This window comes from Coturnix japonica, chromosome 10 (assembly GCF_054131305.1).
Source record: "Coturnix japonica strain WE chromosome 10, WE-NBRP24, whole genome shotgun sequence".
In the NCBI taxonomy this organism is placed as follows: domain Eukaryota; kingdom Metazoa; phylum Chordata; class Aves; order Galliformes; family Phasianidae; genus Coturnix; species Coturnix japonica.
Window position 1 is genome coordinate 267,127 of NC_140672.1, and position 21,531 is coordinate 288,657.

Sequence of the window (21,531 nt, forward strand, 5' to 3'; positions counted from 1 at the left end):
TGTCACAGCGGCAGAGGAGGCGCCGCACGTGGGCAGCGCTGAGGTGGGGTCCCAGCGCCCCCCCCCCGTCACCCCTTATCGCCCCCAGCGCGAGGCAGCCGAGAGCCGGCGGGACTGAGATGGAGACCCTGGAGCCCCCAGCCCCTCTGCAGCCCCCGGCTTTGGGAGCAACGGGCTGGAACAGCCCTGCAGGGGAGCAAACCTCACTGCTCGGGGGATCCCATCCCCAATGGGGGTCTGGGGTCAGTGGGGAATCTGACCCTAATGGAGGGGGGGGGACTCAGCCCCAATTAGAGGGGTCCCTGCCCCAATTGGAAGGGTCCCAGCCCCAACGGAGACGTCTTGGCTTCATCAAGGGATGCCAGCATCAGTGTGTGGCTCCCAACCCCACTGGGGGCTCAGGCTCAGTGTGGGGGTCCCGGACCCTCATCCCCATGTGGCGGCACAGAGGAGTCCAGGCGGAGGGTTGACAAGGTTTGTAGTTGCGTGTAGTTGAGGACGGAGGCGGGAGGCAGCGACAGACAGACAGACGGACAGAGCCGCACGCATGCAGCAGCAGCGGCTGTTTTGGGGGGGGGGCTCAGGCCAGGTCCTTGAAGGCGTCCAGGTTGAAGGCGGTGTCGAGCAGCCGCTGCAGCTCCGTCAGGTGCGTCTTCTTGTTGCCGGTGGCGGGGGCGGCCGCCGGCTCCCGTCCTGCGTACCTGCAGGGGGACAGATAAATGATGGTGGTTGGGGGGCTCTGGGCCGGCCCTGAGCGCGGTGCTGCCCCATGGAGACCCCCAGCCGGGCTCCTACCACACGGGCTTGGCGCGGTTGATGGTGGTGCGCAGGCGCGGTTTGATGTAGTCGTAGTAGCCCTGGTTCTTGTGCTCCTCCTGGCACCACACCAGCTCAGCGTTGGGGTATTTCTGAGCTTCCTTCTGCAGCAGGTCGAAGGGGAACGGCGACAACTGTGGCAACAAAGGGGGGAGGTGGAAGCCAGTGTGACATGGGGATGGGTAACCCACAGCCCAGCACAGCTCTATGGGCTCAATGCACCCGGAGCTGTGTTGGCACACTGGTCTCACCTGCTCCACCCTGGTGATGGCCACGTCTGCCTCCATCCCACGCGCCTTGCGCTCGCGGGTCAGGTCGTAGTAAACCTTCCCGGTGCAGAACAGCACCCGGCGGACGCTCTGCGGGCTCTGAGCCGCGGGGCCGCACTCGGGGATGACGCGGAGGAAGTTGGTGCCTGCGGAGAGATGGGAGCCCGCGGTCACAGCACGACCAGGGTGACCACGGCGCCTCTGTGACATCCAAAGGGATGTCAGGAACCCAATGTGCTGCAGCACGAGGCTGGACGGCACGAGGATGCTGCCAGCAGGACTTTACACCGCCCGGCTGCTGCCCTTCGCCCCCCAGGAGGCAAACGCGGCCCTGCAGCACCGTACCTGGCAGCATGTCATCAAAGCTGGAGCGCGCTTCGGGATGGCGCAGCAAAGACTTTGGAGTGAAGATGATGAGCTGCGGGAGGGAGAGACAACAAGAGGTGAGCAGAGCCAGAACTCGCAGGGAGCACAGCTGCCCTGCTCCATTTGCCCAAGGACAACGCTGGTTTTCAACCCAAAGGCTCCACCCAAAAGCTGCCCCAGCCCCGGGCACTGACCGGTTTGCGGAAGGGCAGCAGGATCTGACGGCGGAGCACGTGGAAGAAGTTGGCTGGAGTGGAGCAGTTGACGACGATCCAGTTGCAGTCGTACAGCTGGCGCACGTCGAAGTCATCCAGCTTCTGCCTCAACAAGGGGGGGTCAGGGGGTGTCCAGGAACAGCAGCACCTGATGGCCCCGCAGCTCCGGGCACGCAGCCCTGCCACCCCCCGGCCCCCTCCCAAAGTACATGGGGACAGAGAGACCCCAGCAATGGGGACAGCCGTGCATCGTGCCCCCCAATGTGGGATAATGCCCTCCCTGCCCACCCCAGGGCCACCACCAACCCTCAAATTTTATGGTGGTCAGGGCCCAGCAAGGATGGGGGAGGGAAGGGGTTGAGCAGGGGGTCGGGCTGAGCCCCACTCACAGGGAAGACGTCAGGATCGTCGTTACACATCTGCAGGAACCGCTCGGGACGGGCGGATGAGTGCTCAGGGCCCTGCAGGAGCAGACAGTGAAGGCACAGCCAGGCTGGGGGCACCCGGGGGTCTGGGGGGGGGGGGTGGTTCCTCACCATGCCCTCCATGCCATGGGGGAGCAGCAGCACGATGCCGTTCTGCCGGACCCACTTGGCTTGCCCAGGGCAGATGAACTGGTCGATGATGCACTGGGCAGTGTTGTGGAAGTCCCCAAACTGGGCTTCCCAGAGCACCAGGGCGTTGGGGCTGGCCATGGCAAAGCCCAGCTCGAAGCCTGCAGGACGGGTCAAGGGGGGTGTGAGGGGGAGGAGTGGGGACGTGGCCCCCCGGTGCAGAGCCACTCTTACCCAGGACACCGTACTCAGACAGGGAGCTGTTGCAGACAGTGTAGGGAGCCTGGTTGGGCCACAGGTGGTTCATCGGGATGCAGGTTCTCTTGTCCACGTTCTGGTCATGCAGCACATGGTGGCGATGGCTGGAAGGGAGGGAAGCACAGCGTCACCCTCTGCCAAATACAAGCTGCTGCCTCATGGGGCCTCATTGGGCCATTCCCCCTCCCCAGCTGCTCGGTGCAATGCTTTGCCAGCAGGGGATCGTGGCGCAGGGTGGCAAAATAAACAACCCCAAGGACAAAGGCCGCGTGGTTTGGGATCCCTTCCAGGGGCTGCCCCACCTGAAGGTGCCCCTCTCGACGTCCTGCCCGCTCAGGCGGATGTGGATGCCCTCCTTCAGCAGGGAGCCGAACGCCATGTACTCGGCCAGGGCCCAATCCACAGTCCTGTTCTTCACCATCTCCCCGCGGGTCTTCAGGATTCGGCTCAGACCTGCAGGGGCAGACGATGGATGGCGGCGGTGGTGACACCTCCATCCCCAAACCTGCCCATGGGCTGACACTGCGCCCTCTGGGCAGCTCCAAGGATGAGCTGCTCCTTGTGTTCCTCCCTTAATTAACCACAGCTCCCTTTGAACCCCCCAGTGCTCCTACCTCCATGGATGGTGAAATCCTCCACGGGCACAGAACTGGCCACTTGGCCGATGTGCGTCAGGTCCTCCTCGTTCAGCCCGGTGGAGGGGCAGCTCATGCTGCGGGGTTGGCCGTCCAGAGTGAAGAAACCTGCGTCCAGAGGAGCAGTCAGTGCTGCAGGGCCATGCCCGGCTCCACCAACACCCCGAGGGCAGCAGCAGGAATGCCAGCACCGTGCCCTGACCCCATGAGCATGTGTCTGCTGAGAGCTGTCAGGGCACCAGAATCCCAGCAGGCTCCGGAGAAGCCGGGCTATGTGCTCACTGAACCGCTGCCAGCGACTTACCAGGCCAGGGGGAGTCCAGCCAGTGCTTGATGTGCAAGATCTTTTCATCCTTGGATCGTGCATGGGCCTCCTCACAGATCTTATCATACTTGGCTATTTCCTCCTGCGAGGCAGAAGCAGCAGAGCCGCGTTGCTGAGGAGGCTCCAAGCAGCAGAGCTGGCACGAGCTCATGGGGCTCCTGGGCTCAGAGTGGGCCCCCATGCCAGGCACCCCCCGGGGGCCCTGAGCTCAGCCCCAGCCCTCAGTGCTGCAAGGCAGAGCTCTGCAGCAGCTCAGCACTGCAGGGATCAAGGGAGTGAGATGGGAACGTGATGTTCCTGCTCCCAGCTGGCACAGCCCATGGCCGCAGCTCCCAGCGCAGTCACAGCGCGGTGCAGCACAGCTCTGCCACCTTTAGGAGAGCGGCGATGGGCCCACGAGATGCCACCCCAGCTCTGAACAAACCGAGTGGCCTCACAAGGCTGTGGGGCAGCCAGGGCAGGTCTGTGTGCTCAGTGCCCTGCATCCCATATGCTGTGCCCTGAAACCTTTCTGTCGTGGAGCCCTGGAGGGCACTGGGGGGTTCCAGCTCCTCTGCCCCCACCCCACGCCCCATAGCGCTGCCCAGCTGCACCCTGGTGTCAGTACCTCGTACTCCGGCTGATTCACCACCCCCTGTGAAATCAGGAGCTCGGCGTATTTCTGCAGCACCGGCTTCTGCTTCCGGATCTGTTTGTACATCAGGGGCTGCGTGAACATCGGCTCGTCCATCTCGTTGTGTCCATTGCGCCTGTAACACACCTACAGGGAGGGAGGGAGACTCAGAGCAGCCCTGCAGCCTTTGTGCCTCGCACAGCCGGGGTCTGTGTGCTATGGAAGGTCCAGGAGGGAGCAGCAACAAGGGCAGGTGTACAGACAGAGGCTGCACTTTCCCTCCAGTGTCATCACACTCTCAGGACCTGGCACAAACATCCTCTGATACCGTGTCCCAAAGGCTGGAGGAGCCGCAAAGCCCGGTGTCACCTCCTTACCAAATCCACCACCACGTCCTTATGGAAGGTGCTTCTCCACTCTGCTGCCACGTTGCACACATACACCACGGCCTCAGGGTCGTCCGCGTTGACGTGGAAGATGGGAGCGTTGACCACGCGGGCGACGTCGGTGGGGTACGGGGAGGAGCGCGCCATGCGTGGGTCAGTGGTGAAACCGATCTGGAGGGGAGGACGGGATGTGGAACAACCTGCTGCCTGCAGATCCCGGCTGGCACTGAAGCCAGGCGCCGGGCCAGGCACGCTCCATCAGCTTGCATGGCACCTGGGGAATGCAGGAGGCTTCCAGGCCTTGGGCCTGCACAGAGCCGGGCTTCCCCAGCTCCATCCCAGCACTGGAGCCGCAGCATCCCCCCTGGTTTTGGGCAGCCCCTCACCTGGTTGTTGACCACGACGTGCACTGTGCCGTGAGTGGTGTAGGAGGGCAGGTCGCTCAGGTGGAACGTCTCGTACACAATTCCCTGCCCTGCAAACGCTGCATCTCCGTGCAGGAGGATGGACATCACCTGTGGGGCCAAGGACATCACTCAGTGGTGCTGCAGCCGCATCTCAGCCCCATGGGAGAGTGCAATGATTTCCCACAGCGCTTGAGTGGCAGCTGCTGTGATCCCTGTGGGATGCTCGGGGTCATTGTCCCACCCCAACACCCGTCTGCTCCAAAGCTCCAGGGACTGGGTTGGGATCAGTGCACCTTTCCTGCATGTTTTCACCCCAAAAGAAGGAGCGCGTTGTGGCAGAGCTCGTTGTACCATCAGCTGCTCCACTGCTTTAGTTGGGGGCTGCCTGAGGACGCCTGCCAGGCGAGGACAGAGCTGCTCTACTTATTGCCAGCCCTCGCGGTGTGGGAGGAAGGGAAGCACTTTTGATCCCACCCTTCCACTTCTGAAGTGCCACAGGCGATGAATGAGGCTGTGACATTGGGCACAACCCCCCCAGCACGTGGGTGCAGCCATCCCGGTGCCCCCAGCACTCCCACCCATACACAGTGAGACCCTGCAGCGTGGAGCTGCGTCAGCCCTGATGCTGGGGATGGGAGCCCTGCTCAGGGTCAAGCAATGGCAGGAGCTACCAGCAGAGACCAGGGGGAGACGCGGGAGCAGCCGTGGTGACGGCAGTTTGTGTGGCAGCCCCTCGACGTCACTGCTCACCTTCTTCCCCTCCGTGTCCCCGCAGTAGAACTGCTCTGCTTTGGTCTTGCCTTGCACCACCGGGTCGGCCGCCTCCAGGTGGGACGGGTTGGCCACCAGGGACAGGGTGATGTTCCTGTCGGTGACGCGGTTGATCCGCCGGTGGTACATCCCCAGGTGGTATTTGACGTCACCGGAGCCCTGGGGGAGGGAGGGGGGTCACGGCACTGCAGTGCAGCGCTGCAGGCAGTGCTGAGATGCAGCTCACAGCAGCACGGCCTGCGGGTTGCTGAGGGATGGAGGAGGGCTCACCTCGTCAGCAGCCTCCAGCTTGGAGTCGAACTGGCAGAAGATCTGCTCCAGCTCCTTCCTGATCACGTTGGCGAGGACATTCAGGCGCCCTCTGTGAAAGCAGTGCTGGCAGTGAGCAGCAGGCAGCACAGCCCAGTGCCTCCCCCAGCACAGAGACAGGGGGCAGCCCTACAGCCCAGAGCTATGGAGGGGATGGGGTCCCAACACATACCTGTGGGGCATCCCCATGATCACATAATCCACTCCCTTCTCACTCGACTTATCAATGATGGTCTTTAGGGCTGGGATCAGCACTTCACAGCCCTCCAGACCGAAACGCTTCTCCGAAGACCATTTCCTATGGAGGAACTCCTCAAACCTGGAAGGGGGAGCAGAGATGGGAGCTCACAGGGGGCACATCCCCTGCTCACCCCACTGCCCCTCTGTCTGCCCAGCTCCCCACCCCATGTGCACACTGACTCCTTGCTGTGCTGCTGTTGAACAGTGCCTTATTTTTAGCTGTTTTCTCCAGCATCATCTTTGCAGGCTCAGTGCCAGCGCTATGGCAGCACATGAGTGAGCCCTGTGTCGTAACCGCGTGGATGACGCCAAGGAGAGGTGATGTGGGTGGTGACCGTCCAGCAGGGGCAGCCATCCAGCACAAAATAAATGGGGTTAAATGGGGGCCACGGCCACGCTGCTCATCACGTACCTGGTGGAGCGAACCAGGCGCGCCAGCAGCGTCCTCTTCTCCTCGTTGGTGAACTGCATGATCCCCGGGGTCTCAAACTTCTGCCGGATCCACTGACACTGCTCCAGGTCGTTGATGAACATGAACTCCACGCCGATGTGCTGACAATACGCCATCTGCACAGAGCACGGCACAGACCATCAGGCACCGCTGGGAGCCGCAAACACCCCCAGACCCCTCCAAGCTCTGTGTGATGCCAGGGCATCCTCTGGTCCCCTCATTCAGCACCCAGCAGGGCGAGCAGAGCTGCACCTCCCAGGAGCAGACCCCATGTTAAGGCAGGGAAGGAGGACCCCACTGCTGATCTCAGACACTGATCACCCTGCTGAGGTCAGCCAGGAATAGGGAGTGAGGCAGGAAGGAAACAAGGACCTGCAGCAAAGCCACAGCGCTGCTCAAACAGCCCTTGTGCTGCAGGAGCTGCTCCTGCACACACACAGCCCTCACCTCCAGGCGGCGGATGATCTCCCGGAGCGGAAGAGCCGACTCATTTCCTCCGATGAAGGTGGTTGTGGGCAGATGGAAAACCTTGTCCAGGTCGGACTCGTCCAGCCCATAAAATCCTGCAGGGTTGCGGTGGGGGGGAAGAGCGGAAGCAGAGAGAGAAGGAAGGGATGGAGCCGGGGGGGAACGGCCGCAGGTGGGGAAGGGAGGAGAGGGGAGGGGAGGGGGATAAAAGCAGCACAAAACCCAAAATGAGCACGGAGGAGGTTTGAGAGCATCAACCAAGCAGCAATTAACATCGAGCACGAGACAACCAGGTCACAACGAAAGGCCATGGAGCAAAAGGTGTGTGCAAATCAGAGGGCACCCGGTGCTGCTACAGGGAACGCTCCAGCTCGGGGTGAAGCATCGCCGACCGCGCGCCCCGCTCGCCTATAGCCAAAGGGCCCAGAATAACCTATAGAGAGTCCTGAGCTGCAGAGGGTTGGGGCTGCCGCGGTGCGTACCTCCCACTGTTAACACTCTCAGCCGCTCCTTGAACACTGCGAGGTCTGGGGTGAGCGGGGGGTGCAGAGGGAGAAGATAGAGAGACGCAGTCAGAGTTAGTAAAGGGAAAAAACCGCGAGGAGAACGGCCGTGGGGAAACACGAGTCTAAAAATGAGACAGAGAACAGCGTTCAAACAGAGCGGGCACCAACGGGGGCAAAGAGGGGGGGGGTGGAGGATGGCTGTGCTACGTGGCAAAGGGTCCTGGTGGTAAATGTGGGACGGGGGAGGGATGGGCATCAGACACTGGGCAGCAGTTGGGCTGCATGGGTTGAGGTCTCCTCTAGTGGGCAGTACCTCCAACTGGAGCACGGCCCAAAGGGAGCAGAGGGTTTTGTGGGCACAGCTGATGTGCCAAAGGGTCCTTCCATGGACAGACAGACCCACACGCAGGAGCAATTCGGCTCCTGAGCAAGAACGGGGCTGAGCACAAGGGGTTCTCTGCATGGGATGCAGCACTCCTGCATTAACCCAAAGGTTGCTCTGCTGCACCCACAGCTTCCAAACCCAACAAAAGGCAACTGAGACAAAAGATCAGCTTAGAGACAAGGCACCCAGCCCCTCCGATGTGCACAGTCAGAGCAGGAGCTGCCTGCAGCTCACGCTGTGACAGCTGACCTTTAAGGATCTCAATGCACAGAAATAGGAAACAAAGGATTGTTTCCAGGACAAGCCTCACAAACACTGCCCTTATTAACTGCTCCACAAATTAACTGCAGCCCAAGTGTTAGGAAATACTTTTCCCAAGCAAAAAGGCAGCAGGATTTGCTTAGAAATTGGCTTTCTCTGCAAACAACAGCTTACGGCGGATCTTTTGCACTGGCTGGAAAATCTGCCCTTGTCCTCCTGACAAACCCCAGCCACGGGGCCGGGCTGCAGGCAGACAGGGCTCCCCCTACACTGACCTACACCTGCAGCCACCCATCTCCCTTCAAACCCATCTCTCTCCATGTCAGAGCTAAGGATGTGCTGCAGCCTCCCATAGCACTGCCTGCCCAATCACCTCCTGCAGCATCTCTTGGGCTGCCAGTGGGAAACACCACCCAGCAGTGCCATGGGGACCCGGTATGTGACACAATGTGCATCCTGCCCCATAGAGCCCATCCACTGCGCCCTCTGTGAGCACAGCACGGTGTGGGTCAGCTCCCATGTAGGAAGGCAGCAGTGCTGGCTCGGCAGCGATGAGGCCGTTGCCAATTAAGGAAGCAGCACCGCATGGAGCCACGTGGGATGGCTGCACATCGCAAGCAGGGGATGGCAGCTCTCCTCCCAGCCGCCGTGTCCCCGCGCTGCTCAGCTCATCATGAGCTGCTTCATCTCAGGATCCATGGGATGAGGTTTTGCATCTGGTGCTCCTGATGGCACAAACTGCATCACACAGTGGCTGTGGCAGCCGACACAACCCAGCCCCGGTGCAAACCAGCAGCTGGCAGCAGCAGCACAGCTCGCTCCCTGCTCTCGTTAAGCACTGCTGGTAATTAAATGGACACCGGGAGCCACGGTGCCAAACCTCAGCAACAACTCCACAATAGAACTCACAGCGACCGCCCGGCTGCGGCAGAGGTCAGGGTTAACCCAGGCAATGCAGCCAGGACAGGGCTGCACTGCACAGCCACACACGGAGCATCCTGTGCTCCTCCATCCCAGCCCAGCAGCACGAGGCTCGGGGCGAGCGACCCGTCCAGACAGACAGACACAGACAGACAGAATCCAGATGGGCTGTTGCAGCTGTGCGAGGTTAGTGATCATCGCTGAGCTCTACTCTAGGTTAGGAGCATGCCTTGCAGCAAAGGACCAGCCCTGGAAGCAGCAGCGGGGTGACGGAGCTCCTGCTGCTGTGCTGGAGAGCACTGAGCGTTACAGCTTCACCCCCTTCTGTGCCACACACACATGCATCATCCCTCACTGCCAAGCAGGGGAACTTCCACCCCTACCCAGGTGGGGACGCATCCCAAAGCTTCCTTGGCACAGTCAGAGCTCAGAGCTCAGCCAACGTGGAGCAGTGATGGCCGGGGGGGGGCAGAGCTGCTCCGCCACCGCTGCGCTCCCCAGACTGATTTGGAGCCGTGGTTAGGAAGGAAACTTCAGACCTTTCCCCTGCTCTGGTGTAAGCGCTCTACCTACAAAGCTGTGAGACAGAGAGGAGCTCAAGCAATGCAGCACTAACTGCTCTCAAAGCCCTCACCCAGTTTGTCTGTGGATGTGATAATATCGGCTGGAACGGATGAGTCCAGATCCGCATCCAGGATGCCCAGGGGGTCGAGTTGTGCTACATGGTGCCCTCGAATCTATGAGATGGGCCGGGAATGGAGGGGAGGACAGGTACCAGGAGGGAGAGGGAGAGAAACAAAAAGAGGGGAGGGGTAAAAAAGTTAAATTACATTCAAATTAATTTGCAGAGTAATTCTCACCGACGTTTGGAGAAACAGTTACGGGCGCATCATCAAAATTTACACAACTAATGCCGAGAGGGTCGAGCTTTGCAATGTGATGGCCCCTGACCTGGAAGCAACAACACAGATTAGTCACTCATTGATGTTCCTTAAAGCAATAACAACACAACCTCATGCAGATTCCCTCCTCATGTCTCCCATAGAGCCAGCAGGGAGGGTCCCAGCCCCACTCCATGGCTCTGAAGCCTGGAGCAGCCCCCAGCACAGCACTGGGAAGGGCCCAGCAGCGCTGTGCCACTGCCACCCACTTACCTGCGCCTCCCCACAGAGCTCAGCAGCCAGAGCTGCACTCTTCAGCCTGAAAATCCTCCTTGCTGCCCCTGGCACCGCTGAGAGTTTCCTTCCCACACTTACTGATGTCCAGCGCTTACTGCTTTCCTTTTCAGTCCATACTGCTTTTGTTTTCAGCACTCATGGCTTTCATTTCCAATACTCAGTGCTGCCCTCTGGATCCACGATGCCCACTGGGTTGAGCTGTGTTATGGGATGCCCCAGAATCGATGACAAGGGCTGGGCACCGAGGGCCATCCAGAACATCGGGGTCAGCAGATCCAGGGCTCAGTGGCTGCAGTGCCCTCCCAAGTTGGGTTCCTCCATCCGGAGGTGGGAACAAGGATGGGGTCTTCTCTCGTGCTTCTTTTCTTCCTCTTTTTCCCCCCCATTTTGGCACACAGAGCCCCCCAAGGCAGCAGTCCCACCATGCGGGTTCCATGGCTGCCTCTGCCACAGGGACACAGAGGCAGATTGTTTTCCCCAGCCCTAACAAGACCACAGCAGTCATGTAAAGGAAATAATGAACCGGGCTCCCAAGCACTGCTATGAGGGAGGAACAGACCGGTGCTGGTACCACCAGGAGCCAGCACAGGGCAGGGACACCGCTCACAAATCCTTACAGGGCCTCTCCAGCTCCACCTGGTTTCGGAAGTTAATTGCCTGGTGGTTAAGTAGGTCACATAGCACAGGTCGGGCTGCTGGCCCTCACCCGCCTGCACACCACGTTCAGCCTCCCCACCTGGAACCTCCCCACTACGGCTGCAACTTCCTCAATCCAGATCAGAAAAAGCAGGTCAAGAACAACCACCTCCCAGCAGAGCTACTGCAGGGCTGAGACAGCAGAGGGGGAGCAGAGGGCTCTGTGTGCACACTGCTGCTTGGACGTGGCTGCCTCCAATGATGCCACATTCAGCTCCCACGCACAGTGCAGGGGGCTCACGAACAGCCCAGGCAGAGCAGAGCAGTGCCCCAGAGCTGAGCATGGCTGGGCAAAACAACAGTGAGAGAACGATGGAAAGAATGATGGGTGCAGGAATGCATCTCAGCGTTCTCCTGAGCTAAACCCAGCCATGGGTGCGTGCTGCAGGTTTCCTTTCTGCTACGAACTCATTTCTCCCCAGAGGCTGATTCTGCCCTGGGGGGTGGCAGTGGCTTTAAGCTTCCCATTGTCAGGCAGTGTTACAGTGAGGGGCTGTGCACACATGGCAGCTGCTGGGAAGGCTGCAGAGGGTAACGCGGTGCTCGGCGCAACGCTGCGTCCTTACCTGATATGCCCTGATAAGAGATTGCACTGCCAGATGGTCTTCCACCAGCTTGTCTACGTTGGGCTGTGCTTGAACCAGGAACTGTGCTTGGGACAGAGCGGAAAGGCTGGAGCTCAGCGGGGGGGGGCTTTGGTAAGCAGTGCCTGGAGCAGCTCCGGCGTTGGCGTTGCGAAAGAAGATGTCCCATGACTAGAGGGAAAAAATGGGGACAGATCAGCAGGTGCAACTCAAATGTCCTCAGTGCAAAGCTCCTCCATGGAGCAGACAGGACAGCGACAGGAGCACAAATGGACCCTGATGCCTTCATAGGGGAAAACAGCACGTTAACAACAAGAGCAGGAGGAAGAGTCTGCTTTGTAGCGTGCACCAAAACCCCACGGGGCGATGCTGCCTCAAGTGCTTCGATCCTGATTTTTAGAGACCATGGACAAAAAGGTGAAGCTGTATGCGGACAAGGATTCAAGCTCTTCCAGCCCTTAGGTTACGTGGTCCATCGCTTCCCACCCAGGTCTCAGAAGTACAGGTGGCAAAAAGAGCCTTCAATGTGGGGCTGGGGCAGAAGATGGGGCTTCCCCCTGGTACCTGGGAACAGGAGCTGCAGTGTAACCTTTGCAGGCAGCTCTGGGCGCACTGCAGTGACCCGGCCTGTCTGCCCCAGCTATTTCCAGCCTCCCCAGCTCACACGGATGCCCAACACGTGGCTGCCCAGGGTGAACAGTTTTAGAAGCAAGTCACACTGGAGGAACATAAATAAAACCTGGAAAGACCTGGAGCTGTAACTGATATCCACGCAGCTCATTTCCCTCGATGGTAAAAAGAATAAAGAAAGAAAATGAACAAACTGAACCCAGCACCTGACCGTGCTGCCATTGTTTCCTGCTCCCAGAGCGATGCCACCACCCCGTCCCCTCCTGCTGCCTGCGATTCTGGCTGCTGCAGAGCAGGACTGAGCTCACTGGGAGCTGCTGCCTTCGTGACGTCCGCTCTGACACCGCAGACCTTTGCCTCTCGGAGACGCACTTTGCTTTTGGTCCGAAAGGAAAAGCTCAGCTGTGAGCTCTCCAAACAGGGTGCGGTGCAGCGCTATCGGACTTTCACTGAACGCCTCATTGCCCAACGTAATGGCAGGGCACGGCAGGCTGCAGGCTGGGCCCCCAGCGAGGGCAAAACGCAGGAGGAACGAGGGCAGGCCATCCCCTGCTAAGGGCAGGGGGAACCACAGACCACCCTGACCCAACAGGTTGCAATGAAGTTGTGCTTCACCCCCCAGGGACAGTGAGAACCTCATCAGGGCACACAGTGGGGAAGGCCAAGGCAGCACTGAGGTCAGCAAGAGCTACAGAGCTCCCAAAAGAGGAGCCAGGAAACAACAGGACTGTGATTCCTGGGAAAGGGATGGGACGGGTCCTCCCAGAAACTGCTACAGACCAAACAAAGCGGGTGATGGGGAAAAGCCGGTGCCCGTTTACCAAAGGCAAGTCATGCTGGTCCAGCCCTTCCCCAACACGATACTGGCATCCCTCCACAGGGGACAGCCCTCAGTGCTCCCTGTCTGCAATTCTGCACAGCACTTGATGCTGTTCCCAAAGCCTTTCCTGCCCATATCGATCCCACAGCAGCAGCAGGAGCAGACCATGCTGCGTAGGGGCAAAGCTGGACCCTTGTCAGCATGGTCGTGTTCAGGGGCTGCTTGACAGCATCCCAGCCTCCAGCCAGCAGTGTGTCACCATTCATTGTAGGAGCAGCAATGGGAAGGGGCCAGCACCAGGAAGGCTCCCAGCAGCCGCCCAACAATTCCCTCCACCCTTTCCTATTCCCCAGCTTAGCTCCCATTTGCTCATCTGACTCCAGCAAAGCTCTCTAATGGGAAACTGGAGTTCAGATGAAGGACAGAATGAGGAAAAAAGCTTAAGATAGTGAAACAACAACAGAAAAAACTCCTTCCTCAAATGAAACCAGCACATCAACACGTTTTGCAACCTCAGCAATCAGCCCCGGATGGAGGAAGTGAGTTCACTGAGCTGGCCCTGCTCGGCGCCCGGAGGCACATTGGGACGGATGATGGCAGGAGGTTCCTGGTGAGCCAAGCTCAGAAATCCCAGCTCCTCCCAGCCCTGCCCAGGACAGGCGCTGGGTTTCTGCTGGCTGCAGAGATAAGCTTTGCCTGCTGGGTTTGGCCGCCGCACCCTGACCCAGCTATCAGCTGGGACACGCCAGCGCCTCCCTGGCAGCTCGGTTTTTCCCCGAGGTCCTGGGCAAATTACGAAGTCCCCATGGGGATGTGATGACTTCCTGCCAGGGGATTGATGTGGGTACCAGCACAGGAGCGTGACATGGCTGCAGACAGAGGCATCTCCAGGCCCCTCTGGTCCCACCCAGCTCCCAGCCACCCCCCGGAGCTGGGTTTGGAGATCTCCAAGAGGAGAACCCGCAGCTGCAGGACCCTCAGCATCCACACAGCACACAGGGCTGACCCACACCAGCAGCACAGGGACCAACAGCAGCAACCAAACAGAATAGGATTCACCCAGGGCAGAGACAGGGCAAAGCCCCAGAGACCTGTTTGTACACAAGTGATGGCAACACTCACTGCAAACCTCGGTCAGTGGGACCAAGCTGCAGCCCTGGGGCTCCTCAGGTGCTCAGCAATGCTCTAAGCCAGCCCACACTCAGAGGCTGCGCTGAGGTCTGCGGATGGCACAGGGCCCTGAGCACAACGCTGGCTGCATAAAGGGAAGGCAGTGAAGTGGTTGATGAGAACCTGGCTCTGACCCTGCCTTAGGGCTCCCACAGGCTGTTTGGATGCGTGAGGTCAATGCTCTGAAAACAGCTCATTGCTGACACAAGCGTTTGAGCACCAACTTCCTTCCACATCCCCTGAGCACCCGTGTGACAGCTGCACAATAAGTCTGCCCTGGGAGCACCACAACGTGCACGAAACCCTTTTACAGATGATGTGAGTAAGGCTGAAACTCGTTCCCTGCGGTAAAACTTCCTTTGTGTGACGCCGGGGGAAAAACACGGCGGGCTTTCAGAAATGCCCCGACCATCCAGGAGCAAAGCCCACAGCTCTGCCTCGTGCTGCAGTGATGCACCAACACACGGCCCCGCTCAGCAGGGCACAGACAGCAAACGGGACATGAGATGTGAGGGGGACCCTCTCCTTGTCACCCCCAGGATGGACCCTCCTGTAAGGGCTGGAGAGCAGACAACATCTGGAGCTCGGCAGGACGGATTCCCAATGAAGCCGTTCCTTGTATCCATGTGTGATCCAGGACGTGTTGGCTGCACACAAAGCACAGGGTGGTCGCTCTGGAGACGAGAAGCTTCTGATGCAGCTGCTGCTTTCAGTTGAGCGCAGAGGAACAGACATCCACACCCTGATGAATCCTCGTGGGACGCTGCATTACCTGCCCCCAGGGCCACGCACACACCGAAGCGGAGGCGTTTTCCCGGGGAGCTGCTCCTTACCTTATGTACACTTTTGGGATTTTCCAGCCACGCATAGTACATTTCCTCCACATAGTTTGAACTAGTCCCGCTCAGAAAAGGCTCGGCAGCCACCGGCGCGCTGTAGCACCGGATGGGCTGAAACGTCCTGGGCGCTGCCGGCCTCTGTTGGGAAATTGTCTTAACAGTCTGAGCGGCCGTGAGCGGCCTCAGCTTTGCTGCACAAGTCCTTAAGTTAAACATGTTTGTCCGACGGCCTCACACGAGTCCCTGTGGGAACAGAAGCAAACAGAGCTTTAGGAAGGGGCGCAAGGCAGCGCGAGCACCGTCACCCCTGGCACCAGCTTCGTAAGTGAGCAACAACCTTTGCTCGCACAACAGCCCGGAGCTGCTGCTGATTTATTCCCATCCCTTCCCCATGCACTCAGCTGATGGGCACGTGACTGCGGCACAAGGGAGCCCTGCGAGGTGCCCAGCTCACACCAGGCCATGGGCAGCAGTGCCCCGTGCCCATGGTGTGCATTGGGACAGCACCGCATGGAATCAGAGCCCAGCACTGTTGGGTGTAGGAGCACAGTCGGGGCTGGGAGCTGCAGGATGCCACCCAAACAGGGGCCAAACCAGCCCGGAAAGTTCCAGCGACTTGATTTATTTCTTACCAGCTGGATGCTGCGCTGCCCTGCGCTCAGCTGACCCCGTCCTGCCGGGACACAGCACAGCACCCCGAGCAGGGTTTGTATAACCAGAGCTTTCTCCTTCGCTCCCCTTCCTGCTGCGCGTGGAGCAGAGCGGCTCAGCCCGGCCCATTCCTGCTGCATTACTCACGCTGCCTCTGGCCTCCATCCATCTGACAAGGAGCCCGCAGTGACTCTCAGTGCATTGAGGGGGATGGGGCTGACCCCACAATGTGTGGGGCTGGGAGTGCAGCGAGAGACCGAGGTGCTACAGCTCACCTTGAACTGCGGGGCAATGGGAGAAGTGACTGCAGGAGGAGCTGGGCCACAACACAACTCAGCATCCCATGGACCAAAGAGGGTGTGGGGTCCTGGGCAGGTCCCCCCATCTCCTCCCCACTCACACTGCGATAAAGGCCAATGATACAGCCCCAGCAATGAGAATGGGCTGACGAGACTCCCTGTCCTGTGTCCATCCCATACCCGTCCCACACTGGATGTGCCCCCACAGCCTCACACTGATTTTCCCATCACTTTATGGTCACCCCTGATGTTTTTTCGGCTCCTTTTCGCCCCCATGTCTCTATAATGGCGGCTCACAGCCCGTTATGGCTCTATGAGCTCACACCCCCCCGTTCTGTCTCTATCTCTGCCGGTTCCCCACGGACCGGTCGCAGTTTCACCCCGTTGCGGCTCCGATTCCCCTTAAAGTGCCGGATTTTGGTGCCGAGCGTTTGGGTCGAACCATCCGAACCTCCCGGTACAGAACTGCTGCCGTTAAAGGTGACGGCAGCGCAGCAGTGCCGGGCCTGGACTCCCGGCCGGCATTAAGGCATTAAGGCATTAAGGTATTATTAAGGCATTAAGGCATTAAGGCATTAAGGCATCGTTGCACAGCTCCCGGCCCCGCTCGCGGTTCGGTTCCGATCCGGTTCCGACCCGGTTCCGGTCCCGGTTCCCACGTGCTGCAGGGCGCCAGGCTCGGCCCCGCCCCCGCGCCCCGCCCGCCAATCAGCGCCCGCCTCCGCCGCGCGGCCTTCGCGCCCTCCGCCACCAATCAGAGCGGCGCGAGGCGCGTCGCCGCCCCCCGATTGGCCGAGCGGACCGTCCGTCCCCGCGGCGGCCCCGCCCCCTCCCCCGCCCTGGGGCGCCCTGGCGGCGGCGCCAAGGACACGGACCCGGTTCGGGCCGCCCCCCCCAACACAACAACCCCGACCCGCCCGGCCCCGGACCAGACCGAACCGAACCGAACCGGACCGGACCGACCCGCCCCGTCCCCCATCCCGGTACCTGCCGCTCCGCGCTGCCGCTCGCGGCCCCGACTCTGACAGCGGCCCCCAACCGCCGGCTGCCGCCCCGCGTCGCCACGCCCCGCTCTGACGTCACCGCGTCGCCCCGCCCACAACGACGGACACGCCCCCAAAGAACCGCGCTGAGAACGGGGGGGGGGGGCGGCCATAGGGACATAGATGGGGACATACATCTATAGGGACATACATCTATAGGGACATACAGCTATAGGGACATACATCTATAGGGACATACAGCTATAGGGACATACAGCTATAGGGACATACATGGGGACATACATCTATAGGGACATAGATGGGGACAGCCATCCACCCATAGGGACATACAACCGTGGGGACATCCATCCATAAGGACAGCCATCCATCCATGGGGATATACATAGGGACAGACAGCTGTAGGGACATACATGGGGACAGCCAGATGTAGGGACAGCCAGCCATCTATAGGGCCATACATCCATAGGGACACCCACTTATAGGGACATCCATCCATCCATGGGGACATCCATCCATAGGGACATACAACCATGGGGACATCTATCCATAAGGACATCCATCTGTAGGGACAGCCATCCATGGGGACATCCATCCATCTATAGGGACATCCATCCATCCATGGGGCTATACATCCATCCATAGGGACATATATCTATAGGGATATCCATCCATCTATAGGGACATCCATCCATCCATAGAGACATCCATCCGTAGGGACATCCATCTACAGGGGCATCATCCATAGGGACAGACATCCATCTGTAGGGACATCCATCCATCCATGGGGCCATACATCCATCCATAGGGACATACATCTATAGGGATATCCATCCATCTATAGGGACATCCATCCGTAGGGACATACAACCATGGGGACATCATCCATAGGGACATTCATCCATAGGGACATCCATCCATCCATCTATAGGGCCATCCAACCATTGGGGTCTGCAGCACACAATGGATGCACATTGTGGATGGCCATTGTGGTGCAGAGCCCTCCGGGTGTGGGGAACATCCGTTATGGGATCATCCCCCCACGGGGACGTCCACGATGATGAAACCCAGCGTGGGGACGCTGCCCACAGGGGATGGACATCCTGGGAACGGAGACGTGGTGGTGGGAGGGTCGTGAGGGTCCAGCCCTGAGTCACGTCCTGTGGGGACAGTGACACCATTTGGGAAGTGAAACGGCTGCAGGAAAACACGCGGCCGCCCCACACACCCCACACACGCACATCCCCGTCCAGCGTGGCGCAACCACGGGGCAGCCACCAGGGCTGGATGTGGTGCCCTATAGGACGGCAATGGGGATGTGGGGTCTGAGCGGCAGGAAGCCCAAGTGGACAACATCCCTAAGACAGCAATCAGAGGGAGAGGGACGTGTGGGGTCAGGCAGGAAACAGTGGGGCTGGGTGGGGAAATGGGGCAGCGGCAGCACTTACACCACCGGCCCCTATAGGGGAATCTGGCCTCGCTGCAGCCCTGACGAGAGCTGGCGTCATCGGGGGCACTGGCGGCCATGGGGCAGCCCCAATGTGTCAGCCAGACCCCGAGCATTGCCCCACTCTGTGCATGGCCCCAAAGCAACGCCCTGCTGGGCCCCACACTGATCCCAACGCATCATCTGCTGTGTGGTCCACAACAGCTCTGAAGGGCGGCTCCACTGAGCCCCACATTGACCCCAAAGCATCATCCTGACAAACACCGCTCTGACCCCAAAGCATGGGTGAAAAGCACACTCAGCTCTACAATAAGCACGGCTCTATCGCATCCCATACCAACCCCAAACTGTGCCCCATTGTGACCCCAAATCACAGCAGCTCTGCGTCTCCTACTGACCCCAAAACAGCCCCTCTGAGCCCCAAAGCAGAAAGCACGCTCTGAGCTCTACAGTGACCCCAAAGCCCCCATGGGCCCCGCATTGCCCCGCATTGCCCTGCATTGCCCCGCATTGCCCCGCAGCCAGCAGCACGGAGGCGGCGCCGGTGCCGCGTTGCAGCAGATAACGAAACTCGGCAATCTCCGACCGTTGCGAAACGTGGAAATCCCGCTGGGTGCCGCTTCCTTCCAGCAACCCTTCAAAACCCAGCGCTCCGCAGCAGCGCTCACAGCTCCAAAGGCAGCAGCAGCAGCAGCAGGAGGAGCAGGAGCACCCACAGCACCCACAGCACTGCAGGCAGCCTCACCCTCAGCTCCCATTGAGAGCACAGAGATGGCGTTTGTTCCCGACCTGGACGTGCTGGAGAGCAGCAGGTGAGCGCTGAGATGAGCTGGGGGCTCAGGGTGGGTCTGAGCTTCACGTTGCTCAAAGCTCAACGTCTGCTTTGCCTTCCAGCCTCAGCGATGAGACCTTCTACGGCCCGTCCTGCCTCTGCAAGCAGAAGGTGCGGACGGGAGGACCCGGCGGCTCAGTGGACGTGCAGGTGACGGTGAGGAAGGGACGCGGCGCCCGGAGCTTTCGGCACGCTGCCGTGCTGGTGGTGGCCATGACCAAACTGCTGCGGAGGCCCAGGAGCAGGGACTTCAATGACAGCGACCTGAGCGCCCTCCTGGAGGAGGTGTTTGGTAGGAGCACGGTGCTGGACAAGGAGGAGGGATGGTGGCTGGGCTGTTGTTGGTACCCGCTGACCTCCCTGCCCTCCTGCCCCCCATAGAGCCCGTCACCTTCCAGCGGCTGGAGAGCAGCTACGCCGGGGCGCCCGCCTTCCGCTACACCCGCTCACAGTCCTTCGACATCTTCGACATCAACCAGAAGTGCTTCGTGCTGGAGTCACCCACACAGCTGGTGGCCCTGCACCTCCAGGGGCCTTCCTCCAGCCAGAAAGGTGAGGGCACCACATCCCCATCCCCATCCCCTACCCCTATCCCTACCCCCTATCTCTATCCCTGTCCCTACCCCCTACCCCTGTCCCTGTCCCCTATCCCTGTCCCTATACCTACCCCCTATCCCCATTCCTGACCCCTATCCCTCTCCCTACCCCCTGCCCCCCATCACACCCACTGACCCATCCCTTCTCCCCACAGTGAGGCTCAATATCGCTCTGTACCGTCCCCGTGGCCCACGGGGCAGCTCTGGAGCCGGGCAGATGCCGGTGGCGCTGGGCATCAAGGGCTACAAGCTGTACATGTCGTGTGTGCTGAGCGGCGCTGAGCCCACCCTGCAGCTGGAGGTGAGCAGCCCCCATCCCATCCTCATATCCCACTCTGATACCACCAGCACCCGCTGACCCCCCCGTGTCCGTATGGCAGGAAGCCGATGTGCTGCGGGATATTGACAGCGTGGAGCTGACCCGCTTCATCTTCTACCGCCTGGACAGCCCGGCCGAGGGCACCACGCGCTTCGAGTCGGCCGCCTTCCCCGGCTGGTTCATCTGCACGTCCCTGCAGCCCCGGCAGCCCGTGGGCATCACCAACCAACCCGACCAGGTCAACATCGCCACCTACAAGCTCAGCGGGCACTAAGTGCCCCCTGCAACCCAACCAAACCCAAACCGGCCCGTGGCTGGTTTCGTGCTGTATGTACCGAGTACAACCCGCTGCCCCTCCATGCTGTTCCACGTGGAATAGCCGCTCTGGGCCCCGTGGGCCCGAGTCACACCGTTATGTTTCGTTACCTGTTGCTTTTAACTTATATATTTTTTATATTTGATCACAACGTTGTTGTCCCACCCCCCGCGTTGGGGTGGAGCTATTTATTGTCTCTCACAAATAAAGGCTCCCTGTGGATGTGTGGCTCACTGTGTCTCACCGTGTCTCACCGGGTCCCTCTGGGGGTCGTCGGGGTGGTTCAGGCTGGAGGAGCGTTGCCCACACAGCGGCGGGTACCTGGGGGGCAAAGACAGCGACTGCTGCCCTCGGGATGCCCACGACCCTCCGAGCTCTACTGCCCCTTAACAGCCAACCCCATTGCCTCACAAAGCCCCCATCAGAACCAGAACCCCCTGCAGACCATTAGAACCTCTTAGAAACGCCCTCAGACCCCCCTATGTCCCCCAGACCCCCCCTTCCAGACCCCCCATCCCAGACCCATAGATGTCCCTTCCAGACCCCCCTCCCAGAGCCCCCTATGTCCCCTAGACCCCCCTCCCAGACCCATAGACCCCCCCTATGTCCCCCAGACCCACATATGTCCCTCCCAAAGCCCCCTATGTCCCCCAGAGCCCCTCCCAAACCCATCGATGTCCCCCCCAGGCCCCCCTATGCCCCCAAAACCCCCTTCCCAGACCCACATATGTCCCTCCCAGACCCCCTTTATGTCCCCCAGGACCCCCCTTCCCAGACCCATCAACGACCCCCTTCCCAAACCCCCCCCCATCCGTCCCACTCCCCCCCCATCCCCTTCCCTACACTTATCGGCCATGTGTCTCCGTTGGCCCCGCCCCATCCTCTGACTTCACCCAATCACAGCTCCCCGTGCCCACCACGCCCCCTCACTGCGGCGCTCCCCATTGGTCGGTTTGAAAGCGGCGGCGGCCGCTGAGCGCGGGGCGGCGGTTGTGGC

The 21,531-nt window shown here is 60.2% G+C and overlaps 2 protein-coding genes across 15 annotated transcripts; one reads left to right on the forward strand and one right to left on the reverse strand.

The window, feature by feature from the left end:
• Window positions 1–461: 461 nt before the first annotated feature.
• OGDH (oxoglutarate dehydrogenase) lies at window positions 462–21,429 on the reverse strand. 14 transcript variants are annotated; one of them, XM_015882924.3, is made up of 25 exons: window positions 21,378–21,414; window positions 20,779–20,855; window positions 15,068–15,316; window positions 11,597–11,785; window positions 10,017–10,107; window positions 7,566–7,610; window positions 7,063–7,178; window positions 6,577–6,731; window positions 6,097–6,243; window positions 5,886–5,976; window positions 5,595–5,774; window positions 4,824–4,952; window positions 4,429–4,608; window positions 4,046–4,198; window positions 3,418–3,520; window positions 3,093–3,221; window positions 2,781–2,931; window positions 2,455–2,582; window positions 2,203–2,381; window positions 2,056–2,127; window positions 1,646–1,768; window positions 1,431–1,503; window positions 1,068–1,231; window positions 796–950; window positions 462–701 (listed from the first exon to the last, which is right to left on the reverse strand). In XM_015882924.3, the coding sequence occupies exons 3-25, from the start codon at window positions 15,287–15,289 to the stop codon at window positions 581–583; spliced, it is 3,096 nt and encodes a 1,031-aa protein (XP_015738410.2). In that variant the 5' UTR covers window positions 15,290–15,316; window positions 20,779–20,855; window positions 21,378–21,414; the 3' UTR covers window positions 462–580. The 14 variants fall into 14 exon arrangements, with proteins under 14 accessions (XP_015738410.2, XP_085366104.1, XP_085366101.1 ...); XM_085509978.1 differs by lacking the exon at window positions 7,566–7,610 and having other exon boundaries at window positions 21,378–21,429; XM_085509975.1 differs by lacking the exons at window positions 7,566–7,610; window positions 10,017–10,107 and adding an exon at window positions 9,791–9,893.
• LOC107323637 (interleukin-1 receptor antagonist protein) lies at window positions 19,029–20,767 on the forward strand. The gene is made up of 5 exons (XM_015882931.3): window positions 19,029–19,283; window positions 19,366–19,595; window positions 19,685–19,855; window positions 20,055–20,200; window positions 20,280–20,767. Exons 1-5 carry the CDS (start codon window positions 19,243–19,245, stop codon window positions 20,490–20,492), a joined length of 801 nt encoding a protein of 266 aa, XP_015738417.2. The 5' UTR covers window positions 19,029–19,242; the 3' UTR covers window positions 20,493–20,767.
• Window positions 21,430–21,531: the final 102 nt, after the last annotated feature.